The following is a 21,177-nucleotide window of genomic DNA, read 5'->3' on the forward strand; positions in this document are numbered from 1 at the left end:
GCCGGCAGCCTAAACGCCGTGCATCCTTGGCCAGAACTATGAGCTGTCTGGAGCTATGAGCCAGCTGGAGCCCCACTCCTCAAATATCCAGAGGAGACCCAGACCAGCCACAGCCTAGATCTCCCCCCACCTCCTATCTGCCCAGAGATACCCTGAGTCCCCCCACCTGCTCAGAGAAGCCCCGGGCCAGCCACAGCTGTGCCGTGCCACCCCTCCCCAGACCCCAAGTTGCCCTGGGGAAAAGCTCTCGAAGAAGGTTTTGATATGCCCCATGCAGGTTCCAGGGCAGCTGGGGAGGAGGTATTTGCTATTCAGCTTCCTTGGTTCCTCAGTAATCTCTCAGGAGTCCAGGGAGATTACTGATGAGCCCTGGAAGCTGAATAGCACATACAGTTGCCTAAGCTGCCTTGGAACCTGCATGGGGCATAATAAAGTAAAAACTTCCCCTGCCAAACCCCCAGCCAGGGGTCCAGTGGCCCCAGATGCTCCCCTGACCTATTATACCTGCTGTCCATGGATAGGGTTCCTGTGGGTAAGGCTCCCCGCCCAAGGGTTAGGGTTCCTGTGGGTAGGGGTCCCCAACCCCTGGTTCAGTAGGGTTCTGCAAAAGTCCTACTGCAAGAATCCAATTTCAGGAACTTGACCTTAAATACTACCATATTCTTTCCCTAGCTTCCCTCAGCTGCCATCCAAAAAAATATTAAACCAGGCAGTTTAAACTCTGGTGATTTGAACTTATGAAATTATTGCAAAAACAACATGAAGGAATTCTGAAAAATTTCAGATAGCATCAGACCTTAATGCTTCAGGCAGTGCTGTAACTTGGAAAAGGACAGTCCCTTTCAGTGCCTTGGTCAGACATTCACAAAACAGTCTAAATATGTTGGTGTTACAGTCGATCTACCTGCTCTTGTGTGCAAGATCTGGCCATTGGGAAAAGAACAACCGTACTGGCTTAGACCAAAGGTCCATCTAGCCCAATATCCTGTCTTCCAGCAGTGGCCAATACCAGGTGCTTCAGAGGGAATGAACAGAACACATAATCATCAAGTGATCCATCCCCTGGTGCCCATCCCTGCTTTTGGCAAACAGAGGCTAGGGACACCATCCCTGCCCATCCTGGCTAATAGCCTTGTTGGACCTATTCCTGAATTGATCTAGTTCTTTTTTGAGCCCTGTTATAGTCTTGGCCTTCACAACATCCTCTGGCAAGTAGTTCCACAGGTTGACTGTGCATTGTGTGAAGAAATACTTCCTTTTGTTTGTTTTAAACCTGCTGCCTATTAATTTCATTTGGTGACCCCTACTGCTTGTGTTATGAGAAGGAGTAAATAACACTTCCTTATTTACTTTCTCCACACCAGTCATGATTTTATAGACCTCCATCATATTCCTCACCCTTAGTCATCTTTCCAAGCTGAGAAGTCCCAGTCTTATTAATCTCTCCTCATGTGGAAGCCGTTCCATGCCCCTAATCATTTTTGTTGCCCTTTACTGTATCTTTCCCAATTCAAATACATCTTTTTTGAGATGGGGCTACCACATCTGCATGCAGTATTCAAGTTGTGGGCATACCATAGATTTATATAGCGGCAATACTATGTTTTCTGTCTTATTATCTATCCCTTTCTTAATGATACTCAACATTCTGTTCTCTTTTTTTTTACTGCCGCTGCACATTGAGTGGATGTTTTCAGAGAACTATCCACAATGTCTCCAAGGTCTCTTCTTTGAGTGGTAACAGCTAATTTAGACTCCATCATTTTATATGTATAGTTGGGATAATGTTTTCCAATGTGCATTACTTTGCATTTATCGACATTGAATTTCATCTGCCATTTTGTTGCCCAGTCACCCAGTTTTGTTTGATCCCTTTGTAATGCTTTGCAGTCTGCTTTGGACTTACTATCTTGAGTAGTTTTGTATCATCTGCAAATTTTGCCACCTCACTGTTTATCCCTTTCTTCAGATTATTTATGAATATGTTGAATAGGATGGTTCCAGTTCAGACCCCTTGGGGACATCACTATTTACCTCTCTCCATTTTGAAAACTGATAATTTATTTCGACCCTTTGTTTCCTATCTATTAACCTGTTATCAATCCAGGAGAGGATCTTCCTTCTTACCCCATGACAGCTTTCTTTGCTTAAGAGCCTTTGGTGAGGGACCTTGTCAAAGGCTTTCTGAAAATCTAAGTACACTGTATCCACTGGTCCCCCTTGTCCACATGCTTGTTGACCCCCTCAGAGAGAGAGGTATGATTTCTCTTTACAAAAATCATGTTGACTCTTCCCCCGCAAATCATGTTCATCTATGTGTCTGATAATTCTGTTCTTTACTATAGTTTCAGCTAGTTTGCCCGGTACCGAAGTTAGGTTTACCAGCCTGTAATTGCCACAATCACCTCTGGAGCTCTTTTTAAAAATTGGCATCACATTAGCTATCCTCCAGTCACCTGGTACAGAAGCATATTTAAATGATAGGGTTACAGAGTACAGTTAGTATTTCTGCAATTTCACATTTGAATTCCACAGAACTCTTGAGTGAATACCATCTGGTCCTGGTGACTTATTGCTGTTTAATTTATCAGTTTGCTCCAAAATCTCTAATGACACCTCAATCTGGAACAGTTCCTCAAATTTGTCACCTAAAAAGAATGGCTTAAGTTTGGGAATGTCCCTCACATCTTCAGCCATGAAGACGGATGCAAAGAATTAATTTAGTGTCTCCACAATAGCCTTATATGCCTTGACTGCTCCTTTATCATCTCGATTGTCCAGTGGCCCCACTCATTGTTTAGCAGGCTTCCTGCTTCTGATGTATTTTTTAAAAATTGCTATTACTTTTTGAGTCTTTGGCTACACATGAGAGAGAGATTTTAGCAGTGTGAGTCTAATTCAAAATATCATATGAGGGTTGCAAAACTTTTAGTATCCTTATATCCCACCCTGCTGTAAGGAAGGATATAAAGAAGTAGAAATTCTGCTTAGTGTCACTGGCTTTCTTTTAAGAGTAAGGATTTTCTTATTCATAGTTTATGAATTCACTTAGTTCATAAAAAGCTCCATCATAGGCATGCAATTACCCAGAGTGGAATTTGTGGGACTGGCATTGGGAGAAGTATGATTTAAAGTGATTGATAGGCTGAGTGATTCAAGCAAGCAGTGTAAGAGAGACATTCAGTATACTGGGATAGCTCAGTGGATTCAGTATATTAACAACTTAGAATTTACCTTTCCCTGCCCAAAAATTACCTATGAATGCACAGAGCATCTAATCTGATAAATGTCAAATGTCCAGCTTGCAACTGCTGAATAAATAGAGGATTCTCAGTGTGAATGGAGGATGCTGGGCACCTAGCACTCCACTGTCGCTCATGATGAGGTCCAAGGAAAGTTAAATCTTTCTGCACGGTCACTGGTAACTTCTGCAGAGGAACTTAGGGCCATTTGGAGAAATAGCAGACATATCTTACACACGTGCTACAATGTTTCATGAATCCTCCAAATGTGTTGTAATGTGGTGAGCCTGTCCCCCTTGTGTAATGATCAGGGGCTTGGCCAGTCAGACTTAGTGATCAGAATCAGGAGTCAAGCCAAGGGTCAGAGCTGGAACAAGAGTTAGAGACCGGGGCAGGGATCAGGAACAAGGCAAGAGAGCAGTGCACAGGAATGAGGCAGGAAGGCAAAGTCCAAAATTGAAGTAAGCCAGGAATTCATCCAGTTGCACAGATAACTTCCTGTGCCTCCTTCTGGCTTGAATAGTTCAGCTGGACCGGTCAGTGAGGTCAGGTACTCCTCCAGTCAGGAGACCTTTGGGTTGTGCCTTTGGTAAGGTTCGGGTTCCATTAGCCATTCAGCTCGCTAGTTACTAGCAGGCACCAGGAATGCAAAGACCTGTGGATCGTCACAGCTTGGCTATCAGGGCCACTTGCTGCAATTCTGATTGGAAGGATTCTAGAGTAGGGAGGGAAGCCACGGATGTGAATCTCAAATGCAGGGCTAGCCCACAGCTGGTGCCTGAGCTCTAGGAATACACAGCAAGAGCTGGATAGCTGGTGTGGCTCATAAGTTGGCACGTAAAAGATGTGCAGAGGCATCTCCCCACTGTTAGAGGCACATCCTCAGCTCTATTCTGGCCCATTTGTGCTGCTCAGGTGTTACTCGGGGTTTCCCAAACCCAAAACTCTCAGTAACTTTAATCTATGCAAGGTGATATCAGGACAAACCAAGGGAGACAGCACTTCTGTCTGCTATATGGCTAGCACAGATGAGTCAAAACCATGTGTTCACTTAAAGCCAGCACTTTATTACTCTCCACCATTTCCACTGGAATACCTTTACTCAAAGTCACGGCTTTGTTTAGTCTCTAGCACACACAAACACAATAGGTTATAGAGCATCCCAAACTGATAATTACCCCTTAGGAGTTGTCATAGCATTCCTTCTCAGATCTGAACCTTAGAGTTCAGAAAATGAGATACTAGCACCTGAATCCTCTAAGCTTAATTACCAGCTTAGATCTGATAGCCCTGCCACCACCCAAAAATATAGTGTTTTGGGGCACTCTGACCTCCCCAACCTTCCCTGGGGACCCCAAGAACCCAGATCCCTTGGGTTCTTAAAACAAGGAGAAATAAACCATTCCCCCACCTTTCCCCTTCCCAGAATTTCCCTCCCTGGGCTATCCTGAGAGATACTGATCCAACCTCTTAAATCACCATACAGAGAAGCATCTCCCTTCCCTTCCACAAAGAGGCAAACAGATTCAAGGAAAACAAAGAGAGATTCTATCTCTCCTCCTCCTGTCTCCCCCCCACCCATCCTGGTGAGTAATCCCAATCCCCTGGACTAAAACAAGGGAAACAAAACAAAATCAATCAGGTTCTCTAAAAAGAAATCTTTTAATAAAAGAAAGGAAAAGTAAGGAATTATCTCAGTAACTTCAAGATGTAAATATTACAGGGTTCTATAGCTTACAGACACCAGAAAGAGACTTTCCCCCCAGTACCAATACAAATCAAAATATTCCCAGCAACTACACATACAAAAGTTAACCAGCCAGATCCACAATTGTAAATAGAGTAAAACAATCAAAAAATCTAAACCGCCTGTTTTTACTTGCTATTAGAAAAGAAACTTAGAGAGCCTGTAGTAATATCTGGTCTCTCTCAGACCCTCCAAGAGAAGAACCCACAACGGACAAAGAACACACACACAAGCTTCCCTCCGCCCAAATTTAAAAGTATCTTGTCTTCAGATTGGTCTTCTGGTCAGGTGTCCCGTTCCCTGCTTGTAACCCTTTACAGGTACAAGAGACATTAACCCTTAACAATCTGTTTATGACAGGAGTTTGGAGCAGTATTCAGGTGACTCAGACACAGGTTTCCAGTGGCCAATCTTCCACCTATGGCTGGAGATCTTGATGTATCCATGAAGCGATCTGCTTGACCCAAACCCACAGTTCCCCTCTTATACTCGAAAAGTTACTGAGACATGTCAATCAAGAAAAGTGTTACATAGCTGACCAAACAAAATCAGTCACTAGGCAAGAAGCAGGGTCCTGGCAGTTTTTCACTGAATCCTTTCCCATCTAAGCCTTTTATCCTTGAGTCAGTTTTCATGGTTTTTTTCAAAGGTCTAATTTCCCCTTTCCCTGCCTTTCTCTCCTTCCCTACCAGCAGCTTCGTTCCGTGTAGCTTGCTAAGCTCCAAAGAGGACTTAGGCTATGCTTTCCATTTTGACAGACCAGCTACATGGCCATATGTTTGCAGACCCACTAGTCTTACCTCTCTTCTGGCCCCAGCCTTAGTGATTCCCCATTCTCTGGCGCTGAGGGAGTCTCCATGGAGTATGGCTCTATAATGCCAGGAGAATGTGGACTGCCACGGGGCAGTTCTACTGCTCTGCAATCATGGGCTTACACACCAAGGGCAGGATTTGTTCCAAACTCAATATCAGGAAAATCCATTTGCGACTGGGGTCGCAGTGTGGGCCAACTGAGGTCACTCCGGGTGAACTGAAAAGAATGGGGCAGACAGTGGATATTCCAAGATAGCTTTACCAAGCCAATATAAAACAGCTTCTTTATTACCTCACTAATTTCCCAGAAGCCAACAACACAATTCCCTTGAAGTAATCCAGCCTTAGTTCTCCATCCAGGTAACCAAGTCAAATATGATGAAGATTTCTGAAAATCTTATTTCCTCATATAAAAGAAAAGGTTCTACCAATCCCACAGAATCGGACACATTACCTCCCAGATTAATGAATATTCCGGCACTTACCCAAATACACACTACAACCAATTATTATTAACTAAACTACAATTTATTAAAAAAGAGAGCAAGTATAGTTAAAAGATCAATATACATACAGACATGAATTTAATTCTTGAGGTTCAGATACATAGTAGAGATGGTGAGCTTTGTAGTTGCAAAGAGTTATTTTAGAATTTAGTTCATAGGTTATAGTCCAATGTCCAATATCATATCCAGGGTGGACCAGCTGAACTGGGATCTCATCTTGAGACTCAAACGTCCCCTGATGAAGCTTAAGCAGATCTGAGATTAAAAGGACCAGGGCCCCAGGATCTTTTATACAATTTCAGGTCTTCTTTGACAGATTGCTGAGTCCCTGGGGAACAATAGGTAATCAGGGCGTCTTTGAAGTGGATCCATTACTGGTACTTAGCTATGTGAATTAACATAAAACAATTGCATGTTCCTCCAACATTCACCAATATTCTGCTATATATTTCAAAGAGAGATGAATACAGAGAGATCCCATGTTTACAATTCATTTAAATGCTGGGATGTTCTTTTGATCTCTGAATTAATAGTTAATTAATAGTTATAGTGACAGACAGTCTGTTTACATGGCTAGCACCAAAGATGTACACAATCAATACTACCTCTAACTTCTAACAACATAAGTTTGCATTTCAAAGTTCTAGCCTATTTGCCATGAATGGTCTTAATTACCATTCAAATACCTTTCCAACATGACTTTAAAGTGGGCTCTTCAACCTGCAAGCTGCTTAACCCTTTCTGGCCATAAGTTATATTTTGTATGAGATTTGCTGCAATTATATAGCAGTGGTAGCAACAATGGTTTGCATAATTATATTTTAATCAGACAACCTCACGCCATTAAATCTCACGTTTAGGGGAAAATAAATTTGTTTCCATGACAAATACACCATCATACCTCTCTATTGTGACAGCTCCCCCGGCTGGTGAGTGCTAGAGTGACCTCTCCTTGTCAGTCTTAGTCCATGCTTTCCTCTGTCATTGTTATCTCCTGAAAGAAGTTGAATCTACCTGACAGCTGTGAACATCTAGCACAGACAAGAAGTAATTAGATGTGGTAATTTCCCTCCTCCGGCTCATTTAGATCTGCAAACATGGTTGGACAGACCAATGTTAAAGGTGCTTTTGGCAGGATTCAAAACGTTAACAGTTTTCTATACACTAGGGGCCAGATCCTCAGCTGGTGTAAATCAGCATAACTCCATCAGTGGAGTTTCACCAATTTATACAAGCTAAGCTTCTGGCCCTAAAAGCTTCTGCATGACAACCTCAGTCTAGGGTTGAAAACTCCAGTGATTATGGTAATTCTAATGCCATAGATGGCTACATAAATACTGAATAAGAATATGTATACTATCTGTAGCAGTGCGTAGAAAGACCTGTAATGGTTTCACCATCTCCACTGAATAAACAGTACTGCATCCCACTCGTTGAGACTGCCGTTTTAATAATAACCCTCAGCTGGAGGCAAAGCTTGATAATACAGAATAGGATAGAAAAAAATATGCTTTTCCATTAGAGAGCATGGGAAATCAGAGTTTGAGTAGTTGTAAAGTCCTTGATGTATCAAATTAACCAGAAGTGAATAAAACACTTGTGTAAACTCTGTTAAAGATCTTTATTTTTTTAAATTAATTTACATCAGCTGTGTAAGTCCCTTTCCAGCTGTCTAGTAAGAGAGCTATTTTATAGTCCTGCATTTTCCAACTGTCAAATTAGGAGCCTCCTCTCTGATGGCTATGTATTCTTTTTAAATATTATTGACAAGCATTTTTACTGGTTTACATTTTTGTACTTATAGTAATTAGAATAACTTTTATAGCACTCTGGCATTTTCCTTAAAGCACCAGTAACTGGAAAAGCTGAATACGATGGTTTTTAGTTTGCTTTGGGCATCATTTTATTTACTTTAAAAAAAATTATTTAGCCTGTTGGGTAAAAGAAGCATCTTTAGGCCACAGATAGGACAAAATAAATTGAAAGCATTTTAACCATAAATTCTCCCAAAACTAACTTTTTCTTTCGTGCTTGGGAAATAGAAATAGGGCCAAATTCTGCTTTCATCTGATGCACACAAGCTTCACACAAGGGGCTGCACACCTGCACAGGGACTCCCTTCTCACAGATCTAATTGCAGGACTGGGGCCAAATTCATGGACTTCTGTCGACACTGGGGTTACTCTGGATTTACACTGGTGTAAATGAGAACAGGGCATATCCTATAGTATTTACTGCCTAGATATACGATGCAACTTCTGTGTGCTTCTAACACCTAGCTAATCTAGAGTATTTGTTGAAGATTTTATTTTTGTGTAACTCAAAGAACACAGACTGTATTGTTTTTAAAACAGCAGTACCCAGCTGATTGCACACGAGCAGGAGCATTATTGAGAAGTGAAATGTGTTTGAACGGGAAATGAGCTGTGATGCAGAATGGCACACCAGCTGGACTGGACAGCTCCCTGAAGACTTGATCCTACTCCCATTGGAATCGAAAGAGCCTTTTGATTAATTTCATTGGCACTTACACTTCAGCGAAGTCAAGGCTCTCATGTTTCAGAGCAGGCTGCACAGTAATCTGTGTAAGGTGGCTGAGGGCAGTGATTGTCCAAAGCAAGAAACTGATTGGCTGTTAGATGCTGTCTTGACTTCATCACCAGTGCCTATTCAATACATGGTTATGACATCGATTGCGCTACTGCTTCATTTGCATATTCAAAGCAGTGACATCTGGTAGTTTACCATAACAAGCTGGGGTAAAACGACTGTTCCTGATTCTGTTACAGGAAAGCTGCATGTGTACATGGACACTCCCCTACAAGAAGGTGCAGGTGGCTCACTGGGACACCTTAGCCTGATGCTTGAGAGGAGAAGTCAGGCATAGACCACAGGAGCCAACAGTATCTCTTGAGCAAGTCATGGGAGCGAGAGAACATGAATCCAGTCCATGGAGGTGAGGGGTCAGGCATTGCTCTGAGGATCCAACAACATACCCCTATGACCCAGGACGGGGAGGAAGGTACCAAGAGTTTGGTCACTGGAAGTGAGAAGTCAGCTGATGTCCTGATGACCCAGCTTCGCCCTCTGAGGATGGAGGAACTGGTGACCAAGAATGCTCTACATGATGGCCTGCCGGAGCACTGCACCGCACAGGCCACTTCTGAAGATGAGGAGCGATGTGTGTCTGGGGAAGGGGAGATGCCTATACATACAATATTCTCACATAAACATTAGATGTTGCAGCACCTCCAACCAGAAACATCTCCAAAGAAATGGCATTGTGAGGCCCTGGGCCCAACTGCATCTTAACTACCAAGGTGCTTGTATGGCCCCAACACCACAGTGCCTTCGAATATCACACACACATTCTTTGATCAGGCTCCAATTTTAAAAGGTGCCACAGGCACTCAACACTCATTGGCTTTAAGAGGGAATTGGATTCCTAACCCCCAGGGAAAATCCCAATCTCAGTCCTCAGTGCCCCCCTCAAGTGGGAAGGGTTATCATCTCCACTTTACAGATGGGGAACTGAGATACTGAGAGAGACTGGGCTGGATTCTCCTGTCTGCCAAGTTCCTTTTTTTTTGCTGCGTGCACTTCCTGTGCTGGAGATGCTTCTTCAAGCATTACCGGACTGTGGTAAAGAAGGAATGGAGAGGTGGTATGGCATTATGAGGCTCCACCCACTTCCAAAGGGCCTTTAAGTCAGCAGCATAAGCCACATTCCACTGCAGCTTTATCTTGCACCAGAACTAGGCATCTGAGAATCAGGGAGCTGCGACTGGCTTCCAGACGGCCACCTCTCTCCACTGCACCCAAGTTAAGTGACTTGTCCAAGATCACACACAAAGTCTATGGCAGAACTGAGAATTAAACCCCTATCTCTTGATTGCCAGTTCTGTGTCTTAAATACAAGACTAGCCTCCTCTGAATGCGAGGGAGGGAGGGGCAGCCAGTATTTCTATATTCTTTTTTCCACCATGCACCTCTTTTAACCAGCTACTGCAGAATTTTACCCTCTCCCTTCTTATGAAATTCAGAAAATCCCAGTGAAGCTTGTGGGACAATAAGGCAGGATGTGGGAGAAAAGGAGGACAAAGTGGCACTGAATGATTGCAATAAGCTGGTAGGAATATGCGCCATGTCTCTAGTGTCCCTCTCCCCTCACACTTCTATGCACTTTAATCCAACCATTCCATGACATTTATCATGCACTCCGTCCAGCTAGGCATTTATGCAGTGCTTCTAAGTGCCTACGGTTCTGACCTCATTCTATCCACTCAGCACACACATTCGGGGGCCAAGTGGCTTGATGTCTGATTTTACTTCTGTAGGGGTGTGTGTATTTAATAATTTTCTCACAACAGAGAATGTGTGAATCTTCAGGAGGTGTTTTGATGGGAGAAGTGTCTAATGACTGATGTTTATCAACTTTCCACACTAATATCACATGTTCTTTCCTTGCTTGGGTGGGTCCATGATCCAAGAAGGAACTTGGCAGGGATGTCAGCAGACCCGGACAGAAAACAAATTCCCTTCACAGCCAGAAACTTATGGTTGTCAAGCAGATTGTGGTGAGTAAGATCTGCCCATGTGACACAGAGCGGGATGGATGAGGTATATCTAGAATTTCAAGGAATGCTGCTGTTAACCTGCCTTATGAGAGCACAGATGAGACAGGCATAGGCCCAGACACTCCAGAAGCAATGAGTTGTGGATATTTATTAAGAAATTCCATGTTATCTGAATAAAGGTGGTCACTGAATAACCAGAGGTTAGTGTAGAGGGAGGAGTAGCTATAGAGGGCCACACATGGGTGATGAGTTTTCCTGACACAGGAGCACTGTTCCAGTGCATGTCTTTGTGTATGTAATTTGGAAGGACTCTCTTGCAAGCATCATACAGAAGTCAGAACACTAAGCATTACCCAAGGCCGGCTCCAGGCACCAGCCCAGCAACAGCTGCTTGGGGTGGCCAACAGTGAGGGACGGCATGTCCGGGTCTTCGGCGGCAATTTGGCAGCAGGTCCCTCACTCCCTCTCAGAGCGAAGGACCAGCTGCCGAATTGCCGCCGAAGACTGAAACAGTGGCGGTAAAGCTGCAGATCATGATCGTGGCTTTTTTTCCTTTCTTTTTGCTGCTTGGGGCGGCAATAACCCTGGAGCTGGCCCTGGCATTACCTGGTCACAAAGGAGATCCAACCAGCCCATCTGTGCTACGCTGGCAGCAGCAAACCAACCTGGCACCAGGTCAAACTTTCGGGCAAGCCACCTTCCAGTTCAAGTGATCTCTTACCCTGGGGCAAGGGAGTTAATGCAGAATCCAAGAGGAGGCCCAGAAAATGGTCAAGAATAAACCAACTGGAATAAATGAGCCTTGCAGAGTACTTTAGAGGTAGCCAGTGAGTGGCTCTGGTCTACATCTCCTGAGGTAAATTCCTCAGCAGAGGATTCTCCACTGAGAAAGCTCCATCCCTGGCCCAGTTAAAGAATGGACTTGCCCCAGCTCACTTTGATTGTCAAGCGGGGACACAGGGCGAGAGGGTCAGAGACAGGCGTGATTGGGTCAGCTGCTCATTATGGATTTATTCACTTGAGGGGCCTGGCTGGGACTTTGGTCTGGCCCTGGGGGTTAGCTACCCTCCCTGTGCTCTCTGGAGATTGGGGTCATCCCCTTGTTAGGGCGGAGGGACAAACACTGGGGTTGGCAGGGCTGCCAGGAGCTCATCACTACGTTTGTCTCCTCTGTGATTCACAGAAGCACATTAAATCGTTGCCGCAGGATTCGCTGGACTCACACTCCAGTGCCGTGCGCTGCCAGGGGATGCTGCTCATCACAGACTGCAGGTACTCGGACATCTCACCCTGACTCTGTGGAGCCAGGAATCCCAGCCTCCCAGGAGGGACGTCCAGCTCCCATTGCTGAGCATTCAGAGGGACAGAACAAGGAGCACTCACCTCACTCGCTGCCTGGCTGGGCGGATTGTTCAGACTGACATGGAGGATCTTGAATCTAAGCACTTGTTACAGTGAATGGTGTCTGAATGGAGTCTCCCCTCCCGCTCTGTCCAGATGTTTGCTGAGGTTCCCTTGTGAGTGTGGGCTAATCCTCCCACCAGCAACGATACAGGATGCCAGAATAGCCACACCCCTGCTGCTTTCCCCAGTGCCAGTCCTACACTCTGCCAGCACACGAGGAAAGGTGTTCTCCTGGTTATGGCCCTGGACTGGCACTCTAGAGACAGGGATCACTTCCTGGCTCTGCCACAGACTCCTGAGTGGGCAAGTCAGTGCTTCAATTTCCCTTCTGTAAAATGGGGGTAGTAATGATACTTCCTCTGCCTGTCTTGGGTAATTAGATTATAAGATCTTTTGGGCAGGGCCTGTCACTAAATCTGTATAGCACCTAACACAATGGGGCCCAAATCTCAGTTATGGCCTCTAGGTATGACTGTACCACAAATAACAATAATAATTAGTTCGGCCCCTGCTGTCCTCATCCATGCTGCTCCTTTATGCCAAAAGCATTAGCACAGACTTCTGTCAGCCATGTTTTCCTGTCCTTTCTCACGGTCCCACAGTGACAGAATGAAAGCTCTGGTGCCTCTTCCACAGCGGGAATTCCAATGGGTGCTTATTTTTCTACTAGCAAAGCAAAGCCGCCTCTGGAGGGTAAAGAGAAGTTGGATGGGGTCATTGTCTGTGTTGCCAGCATCTTTGCCCTGCCCTCAGTTGAGGCCTTGCAAAGGCAGGAAGGCCATAAAGTAAATGTGAAGGTAATTCATTGTCCTTCTCAGAGCACATTGCCTCTGTGTCTTTTGGTTAGTTTACACCCACTCCCTTGACTTGCCTAGAACCTCAATCTGAATCCTTCCTGCGCCATCAAATGTTGCTTAGGCACAAACAAGGCTCTGCCATCCCTTTGTAACCTGGGCCACTCTCTGCATGTCCTCCATGTGTTATGTCCCATAGGGTTTCCTCTCAAGATCCTCTTTGATGGAGGGGTTCTTTCAGGCAGTCCCTTTCCCGTGTTCCTCTAGCTGCCCAATGGAATGCCTGCCATGGCAGACACGCTAGCTTCATTCTTAACACCTGGCCCAGATAATTCCATCTCTTTTTCTGCAGAACTTTAGGAAATTGTGTTTCTGTAGCTTAACTCCTTTCTAGGAGGATAGGTGGTTGGCCTATCACTTGACTCCCAACCTGGAGGACCCATGAATTGCTTTTCATCTGGTCCCCACCCTTTGACGTGTTCAGCTTAGGTGTCACTCCCAGGAGTTACAGCTTTAACCAGCATAGCTCACAGGGTCTTTGGCATGCACAAGCCTTCATACTACATCAAAGTTCTGTCTCCAGCGAAGTTTGGTTTGCCTAGCACTGATTGGAAAAACTTCCCTCTTGGTGTCTGGTGAGTAGGAGGCATGTGCGTTGTTTGAGGTGGAAAGAAGACTGGGGATAACAGAGCAAGGAGGAGCTCTCTCCACCCTGCTGAGATGATTACACACCACGAAGCTGAGTGTTTGCTCGCTTTGGGTCATGAACAGTGTCCAAGCCCAAAGATTGTGTAGCAACTTCCCTGTCCTATGCCATGCTGCAGGTGGAGCCCTCTTAGCTGGTTTCATACCAGACCTCCTGGCAGTAACAGCCAATGGAGGGATCTGAAGCAGAGATTGTAAAGTGTGTGTGTGTGTGTGGTGTCACAAGACCCCCCCCCCACAGACAGGCTCCTAGACATCACAGGCTTTGTCTGATGCCAAGTGCTGCAGCTCTTCTTCGTCTTTTCAGGATTTGTACAACCAGACTGTGGATGCCCTGGAAGTGATGCTGAGAGCTCGCCTGTCAGAGAAGCCAAACCCAGCTGAGCTGCAGAACTTCTTGGATGTAAGCGGCATTGAGCTGGTATGGGCAGAGGCTGGGGGAATTGCCATCTTGTGGCAGTGTGAGGAGGGAAGGCTGTGAGGGAGAGACGGAAGGGTTTGTGTTTCTGTTGTCTCTCGAATGGGACCCTATCTCTCGCTCTCTAGAGCGGGATCATATGTAGTGTTAGCTGCTTCAGGGCAGAAGGAAAAAAAAATCACTTTCAGTAAAAACAAAGGAAAGGAAATCTGATATAGCTTTTTAGAAGGCTTGTCCTGTTCTTCACAGCCAAGGACTCCGTTTGTCCTTCCTTCCAGTCGCTGACAGCTATGGCAAAGCTCTCCCTTTCCTCTGTCCCTCTCCCAGAGGAGTGGGAATGGAAGGTGGGTCTCTAGGATCAGATTATGGAGCATTAACTCTGGGGTCTCCTGTCTAGCTTGGGGAGTTTGAAACCAGAAGCACAAGAGCAAAGACTCTCACCCTCCTTCCTATAGAGGCAATCAGACCTGAGAAAGTAGGAGTGGGCAGAGGGACCCACTCCTCCCTTCCTCCCCAGAGGGACTGAGTGATCCACGGATGGGAGAGTGGTATTCAGTGGTATTCAACCCTCTTGGTTCCTACGTAGAAAGTCCCTGAGGCCCAGGGAAAGGGGAGGATTGTGAGATCTGCCTGAGTCTTGTCTGATTCTCTGGATATGACCGAGGGCTCAGAAGGAGAATGGGACCAGCCCTTTGGAGGGATGGAATATTGCAGGAGTCCCTCAACGCAGTGGGCTGATTACAGGACACTGCAATCCTGATGAACACAGAGGTGAACCGTATGGTGCTAAAGCCAGATTTACCATTTTATAGGGGTATGTGTCAGGAGAATTGTCCATGACATAAATCCTGAAAGGGAGCAGGACTCAGACAGCCTGTCTGGTTAATACTGTGGTGATCAGGTCAGAAAGAGATCAGCTTTAGAGATTCACTGCAACACATGCCCCTGTTCTGCACTTTCTAACACAGGCCTCCCTTGCTTGCTCCTGCAGCACTTGGCCCCCTGGATGACATCAAAGAAAGCTCATGAGCGAGCGAGGGCTGTGAGAACCTGTGTCTGCCTGTTACAAGCGGCAGCCGAGAGTCCCAAGTTCTGTGTGAGTGATCTCTGACCCCTGGTAGCCTGATGCCAGGAAGAAAGGCCTTAAGCCATGCTCTCTTCCCCTCATGTGGGACATTTTATGGCCACTGATGACAGGTTCTCCTTGTCTGCCAAACCAACACACTGATTTCTTTCCCCCCTTTGATTTTCACTCAGATGTCACACAAGTTCCCCAGGCTGGGGCTCCTGATTGGACGGCTGTCCCTGCGCGTTGGTGACCCAGAGAAGGAGACTGGCCGCCAGGCTATGGAAGGCTTGTATTTCCTCTACTCCCTCATGTGGTGCCAAAAGGGTAAGAGGGGGCTTTCTGAACTCGGAGGACCCAAAGCTCCTGCCTGTGAACAGCTGGACACTAACCCTAACCTGATGATGAGTCCCTATAGGAACAGGCATCTTCTTCGAGAACTAGGCTAGAACACAGCTTGTGAGCAGATGGCCATTTTCCCTTCTCTGTGCTATAAATGGATTAGTTCAGAAACCCCAATAGGTTTTTAGGTGAGAGCCCTCTAGGGACTTTGCTGCTGTTGATGTTTGTGGAAGGTGCTCATGATGATAGGTGGCACTATAATACTCATGGAGGGATGGCAGGAGAGCAGAGCCACTGTTAATGAAGGTTACACTTAAAAGGGGTATATTCTGCAGAGGGGGTTAGGGCAGAGTATGCCACGGGAACGAAGCTCTCTGTAAGTCACTGTGAGTGTGTAGTGTTTTGAAGGAAAGAGACAGTGAAGAATAGTCTCTAATGAACAGGATAAGGCTGTTAGGAAGCTAGTGATGTAGGGTCTGCCTCCCCATACATCCATATTTTCCATGGCAGAGTGTTTGTTATGCAGTAGACCTGCTGCTCCTTCAAGCACTGTGACTTCAAGCCTGTAGTCCAGCTATGGTTCAAAAACATGAATGAGAGTGGGAGGAAGCCAGTCATTTAAGGGCAAAATGGGAAGCCGTTTAGACACAGAATCATATGAAATGAAGGGCTGGAGGGGACCTTGAGAATCATGAAGTCCACCTCTGTGCACTGAAGCTAAACTAAGTACACCTAGACCATCCCTGACAGGTGTTTGTCCAACCTGTTCTTAAAAACCTCCAAGGACGGGGATTCCACAGCCTCCCTTGGAAGCTTATTCCAGAGCTTAGCTGTGCTTAGAGTTAACAAGTTTTTCTTAATAATACCCTAAATCTCCCTTGCATCAGATTAAGTCCATTACTTGTCATACCTGCCGTGGGCATGGAGAACAATTCATCACCGCCCTCTTTATAGGAGCCCTTAACATACTTGTTATCAGGTCCCACCCCCTCAGTCTTCTTTTTTCAAACAGGCCCAGTTTTTTTAACCTTTCCTCATATATAAGGTTTAGAAAACCTAACTTCTTTTTTGTTGCTTTCCTCTGGACTCTCTCCACCTTTCCCAAATGTATTGTCTTCTCCTAGAACCTGAGAGGAAGGTGGGGTCTGTGACAGCAGCGCTACATCAAATGGCCAAAAAGATCTTGGGTATCTATGAGCCCACCAAGACTTGTGAGAACATCTCTGAAATTGTTAAGGTGAATCCTCCATGCTGGGTGTAATGAAAAGTATTTCTGGCTGCAGGTGTGTTCCCAGGGTTGTACCTCTCAGTATATAGTGCAGAGCGGAGCAGGCTGAAAATAGGAATTTCTGTCCTATGGAAAATTCTGATATTTCAACATTAATATCAACTTCTTTTCACAGAATGGGAAGTTCCAAATTATTTCAATTTGGAAATGTCAAAATACTTCATTTTGGCTCAGTTAGACATTGAATTGCATCAAACTGCCACAGTGCTTCATGGGAGTTGTAGTTCGGGTGCCTCTTGCCCCCATTCTCCTTCATGGGCCAGGATTCTGAGGTGGATTACATCTCCCATAATGCACGGTGGCAGTTCAGCCAGAGGGGAATCCAGGGTGCATAATGGGAGATGTAACCAAGCCCACAGAGGAAAATGAGGATACCCCTGAGGTAGTGCAGCAGCACAGGTAGATACAGATTAATGTCAAACTGAAACGTTTCAATCTTTTTTTTTCTTGTGGAAAAATTTAATTTTCTGGAAAAATTGAACAGAAAATTCCTGACCAGCTGTTGCTCAGAGCCTGTCAGCCATAATAGTTTTCTTTCATCTATATTTTAGAGGAGAACTACCTGTCCTTTATCTAAGGTGCAGTGAGCACAAAAGAAAATACTGTGAAGCATGGTTGGCCTCACTAACTGAATAGTTTGAGGCAGTGACTATACAATATCTACAGGGGTATTTGGTTTGAAGAAGTGACTAAATAATACTCTCCAGGGTATTTGGTTACAGTATCCCATATACACGACTCAGGAGAAAGTCAAAGGCTGAATGCATCACATACCAGAGCAGTTGAGCTCTCGTGAAGCATTGGTATGGTTGAATGACCTTGAAATTTTTGGTGGCAGTTCATTCTTAAATAAGTTGGAAAAAGCCAAACTTGGCTTTGTCTGGATTTTGCTTATCAGTTGTGCCAGCGGCAGAGTAGGTGTCCAGCTGAGTCACCTACATCAGGTGCTTTGGTTGTGTTCTTCCAGAGATTTGGACAATTTCTCAGCCCAGACCAGATGGCAGACCTTCTACTGACAGCTGTAGAAAGCCTGAAGGAGGCCAATGAGAGCACCATTGAAGCACCAAAGACTATTCTGAATGTAATCCTAGAGAAGTACAAGCAGAAGATACAGATGGAGGTAGTTGGCTCTTGGGAGTTGGGGAGCATTTAGAATCTCCAGTCCTGAGGTATCATCAGTGGGACTCTTTCTTCATTGTGATACTTATATTTTAAGTGTTGCAAGTGGACTGTCTAAAGCTGGGAAATGAGCCTTTGTTCCATTGTCTCAGGACTTGGAGACTGCATCTGGAAGCACAGGGGGTTCTCTTCAAGCTGCTGCAGTTCCCTCTTGGTCTGGTTAAAGAAGTCCTACTGATTTGCTCTTCAACTTTGTAGCTATCAATCTCTTCTACAAAACACTAGAGAATTGATCGCTGGGAACACTCCTGCCTTGGCCAGTAGAAGGACCAGGCAACGTAAGAGGTCTTCTATAATGATGCTTGATGTGTGCTCCAGGAAGGTGGAATTGCTCTCATTAATAGTGTCTGCCCTATTCTGCTCCGATTCTTACTCCAAAAGGAACCCCCTACACACGTGTGCACACACACTCTAAGCTGCATTGTTTTCTTCTAGGTGCCAAAGACTGTGGACAGGATCCACTCCCAGCTCAGAGCCATCCATCATTCCCATGCCAGACAGGTAGTGATGATGACCTTATGCCTCCTGGCTCGTGCTTTTATGGAAGAAGTGTCCACAGCCCTTCTAAAGTGTCCACTCCCGCTGGACAGGTATGAAACTTCCTAATGACCAGGACACTGAGAGCTCACTCTTAGGGTTGCTTATTCCTTCCTCTGCTCCTGAGAGGTCTCAGACTGGCAGTAGCTTCCTTGTTGTGCAGAAAATGTCTGTCTTGCCAGGGGTAGGTTACACCACTAACCACTGAGAAATGATACCCCCTCCGGCTTCCATCCCAGGAGGCTTCTTCTCCATCCATCTCATAATGACAGGAATCACAGATTTGCCCAGACGTCCTAGATGATATTTACTAACTGTGCCATTCAATGTGTGTCACTCGCTTGCTTGGAATGAGTGGAAGGGTGGAAATCCCACTGAGGAGAGCACCTGGGGATAAATTCTCAATCTGCAGAATTGGCGCATGACCACACATAGAGCTGCCTGTGCTTGAAAAACAAAAATCTGCGTGTGTACATGGATTCTTGTGTGTACTGGTACCATTGCTGGACATGCTCTCCCTAGACTCTGGATGCCTCAACCACAACTTTAATTTAATAAATTCACAGTAGTGGGGGAGGGGGATCACAGTAGATGGCTGAAGTCCATTGCCCTGCCCCCCACAACCACCATCAGATATACAGTCCCAAGACATGATTTCCCCAGGCCATTGAATAACCCTCTTCAACCATTATCCTATCTCTTCCCCAAACAGCCAGAGTAAAAGATGGGCTTTGCAGTGTGTTCAGAACGGTGACCAGTCCAGGCTGTAGCAGACCAACAGGGAAAATACATTCCACAGCTCCCACTGTTCTGTATCAAGGGAGTTGCAGCTAGAGGTCTTTCAGAAGCTGCAGCTAGAGGTCTTTCAGAAGCTGCAGCTATGGCAATATGTTATGGGGAGAGATGGACTCCCAGGTAACCCAGACATACAGGGATTTCTTTGTTGGTACCTATGATGGATTCCCCCGGGGGTGCCATCTGGAAGTGGGGTACTACTGAGCCCCTTTGACCTCCCAGCCTGGGCTCCCTTTTACACTGTAGTGCTGTGACAAGCTGACAAGCTCTCTCCAGGCTTCAGCCTGCACTTTAACCAGCACACATACAGGTAGGGACACACCCAGCTGCAGTTACATGCAGATGCTCTGACCAGCTACTGCATGGGAAGGCTCCCACTAGGGTACTTCCCAGCTACTCAGGCACACACCCCCTATGGAGTGTAAACCCACAATTATACCATCCTGCACTGTACGGGGGAACTATACAGTATAAGCTCATGAAATTCGCCCCCTCCCTCAATGTGGAGAGAAATATACAATGGCTTTCTGCCCTGAGTTGACTCCCACACACCGGTTTTAGATAAAGCAAAACCAAGTTTATTAACTACAAAAGATAGATTTTAAGTGATAGCAAACAGATCAAAGCATATTACCTAGCAAATAAACAAACAACGCAACCTAAGCTTAATATACTACATAGATTGGTATGAATAGCAGATTCTCATCCTAAGTGATGATACAAGCAGGCTGTAGATTCTTAAGAGGCAAGCTGCACTTGCTTACAGCTTGAAATCCCCAGGTGTTCCATTCACAGGCTAAAAATCCCTTTAGTCTGGGTCCAGCACTTCCCCCAGTTCAGTCTTTGTTCCTCAGATGTTTCCAGGAGTCTCCTTGGGTGGGGGAGTTAGTGAAGAACCCTGATGATGTCACTCCCCTGCTTATATAGCTTTTGCATATGGCAGGAATCCTTTGATTCAAAGCCTGGTTCCTATGCCAGTCAGTGGAAAAATACTGACATCCCAAGATCGAGTCCAGCACCAGGTGACCAGGCCACGTGTATATGTAGTGTCTGTAGCGTCCTCAGGAAGGTTCCCCTGGTGGGAAGGCCTATTGTTCTCTCTAACAGCTCATTAACTTTAATGGGCCCTTTCCAGCCAGCCATCCACCTAGACTTAGAGCCTTTTGCCTAGTGAGCGTTCCCCAGGTGTAAACACATTTGAAATACAGATACATAGTCAATAGGCCTAACTTCAGATACAAAAATGATACCTGCATACAACTAGGATAATCATATTCAGCAAATCATACCCTTTTCAATGATATCTTGCATGACCTACCAACCAAATAGGTAAACAAGGTGAGCACAGACCAGACACTTGGGTTTTTAGGACACTATAAACCAATCAGATTCTTAAAAACAGAACTTTATTATAAAGAAAAAGTAAAAGAAGCACCTCTGTAAAATCAGGATCCAAGATAATTTTACAGGGCAGTAAGAATTAAAACATAGAGGATTTCCCTCTAGGCAAAACTTTATAGTTAAAAAAAACAGGAATAAACCTCCCTCTTAGCATAGGGAAAATTCGCAAGCTAAAACAAAAGATAGCCTAACACATTTCCTTGCTATTACTTACAATTTGTAATCTTAGATGCTTATTTCAGATGTGGCTTTAGGGGATGTATTTTTCCTGCCCTGGTCCCTCTCTGTTCCGGAGAGAACAACAAAGAGCACAAAACAGAAGCCTTCCCCCACAGATTTGAAAGTATCTTCTCCCCTTATTGG

At 45.3% G+C, this 21,177-nt stretch overlaps 1 protein-coding gene across 1 annotated transcript in view; it reads left to right on the top strand.

Annotated features, from left to right (window-relative positions):
• Positions 1-21,177, top strand: part of MROH7 (maestro heat like repeat family member 7) — a 35,221-nt gene that overhangs the window by 1,314 nt on the left and 12,730 nt on the right. Inside the window, 11 exon segments of the mRNA XM_050963585.1 lie at positions 9,098-9,502; positions 10,350-10,437; positions 10,799-10,885; positions 12,069-12,157; positions 12,960-13,086; positions 14,096-14,191; positions 15,198-15,302; positions 15,464-15,599; positions 16,739-16,851; positions 17,870-18,022; positions 18,517-18,671. Coding sequence (XP_050819542.1) covers positions 9,246-9,502; positions 10,350-10,437; positions 10,799-10,885; positions 12,069-12,157; positions 12,960-13,086; positions 14,096-14,191; positions 15,198-15,302; positions 15,464-15,599; positions 16,739-16,851; positions 17,870-18,022; positions 18,517-18,671 — 1,406 coding nt within the window. The 5' untranslated portion in view covers positions 9,098-9,245.

The sequence above is a fragment of the Gopherus flavomarginatus genome, chromosome 7 (genome assembly GCF_025201925.1).
Source record: "Gopherus flavomarginatus isolate rGopFla2 chromosome 7, rGopFla2.mat.asm, whole genome shotgun sequence".
Classification (NCBI taxonomy): Eukaryota; Metazoa; Chordata; order Testudines; family Testudinidae; genus Gopherus; species Gopherus flavomarginatus.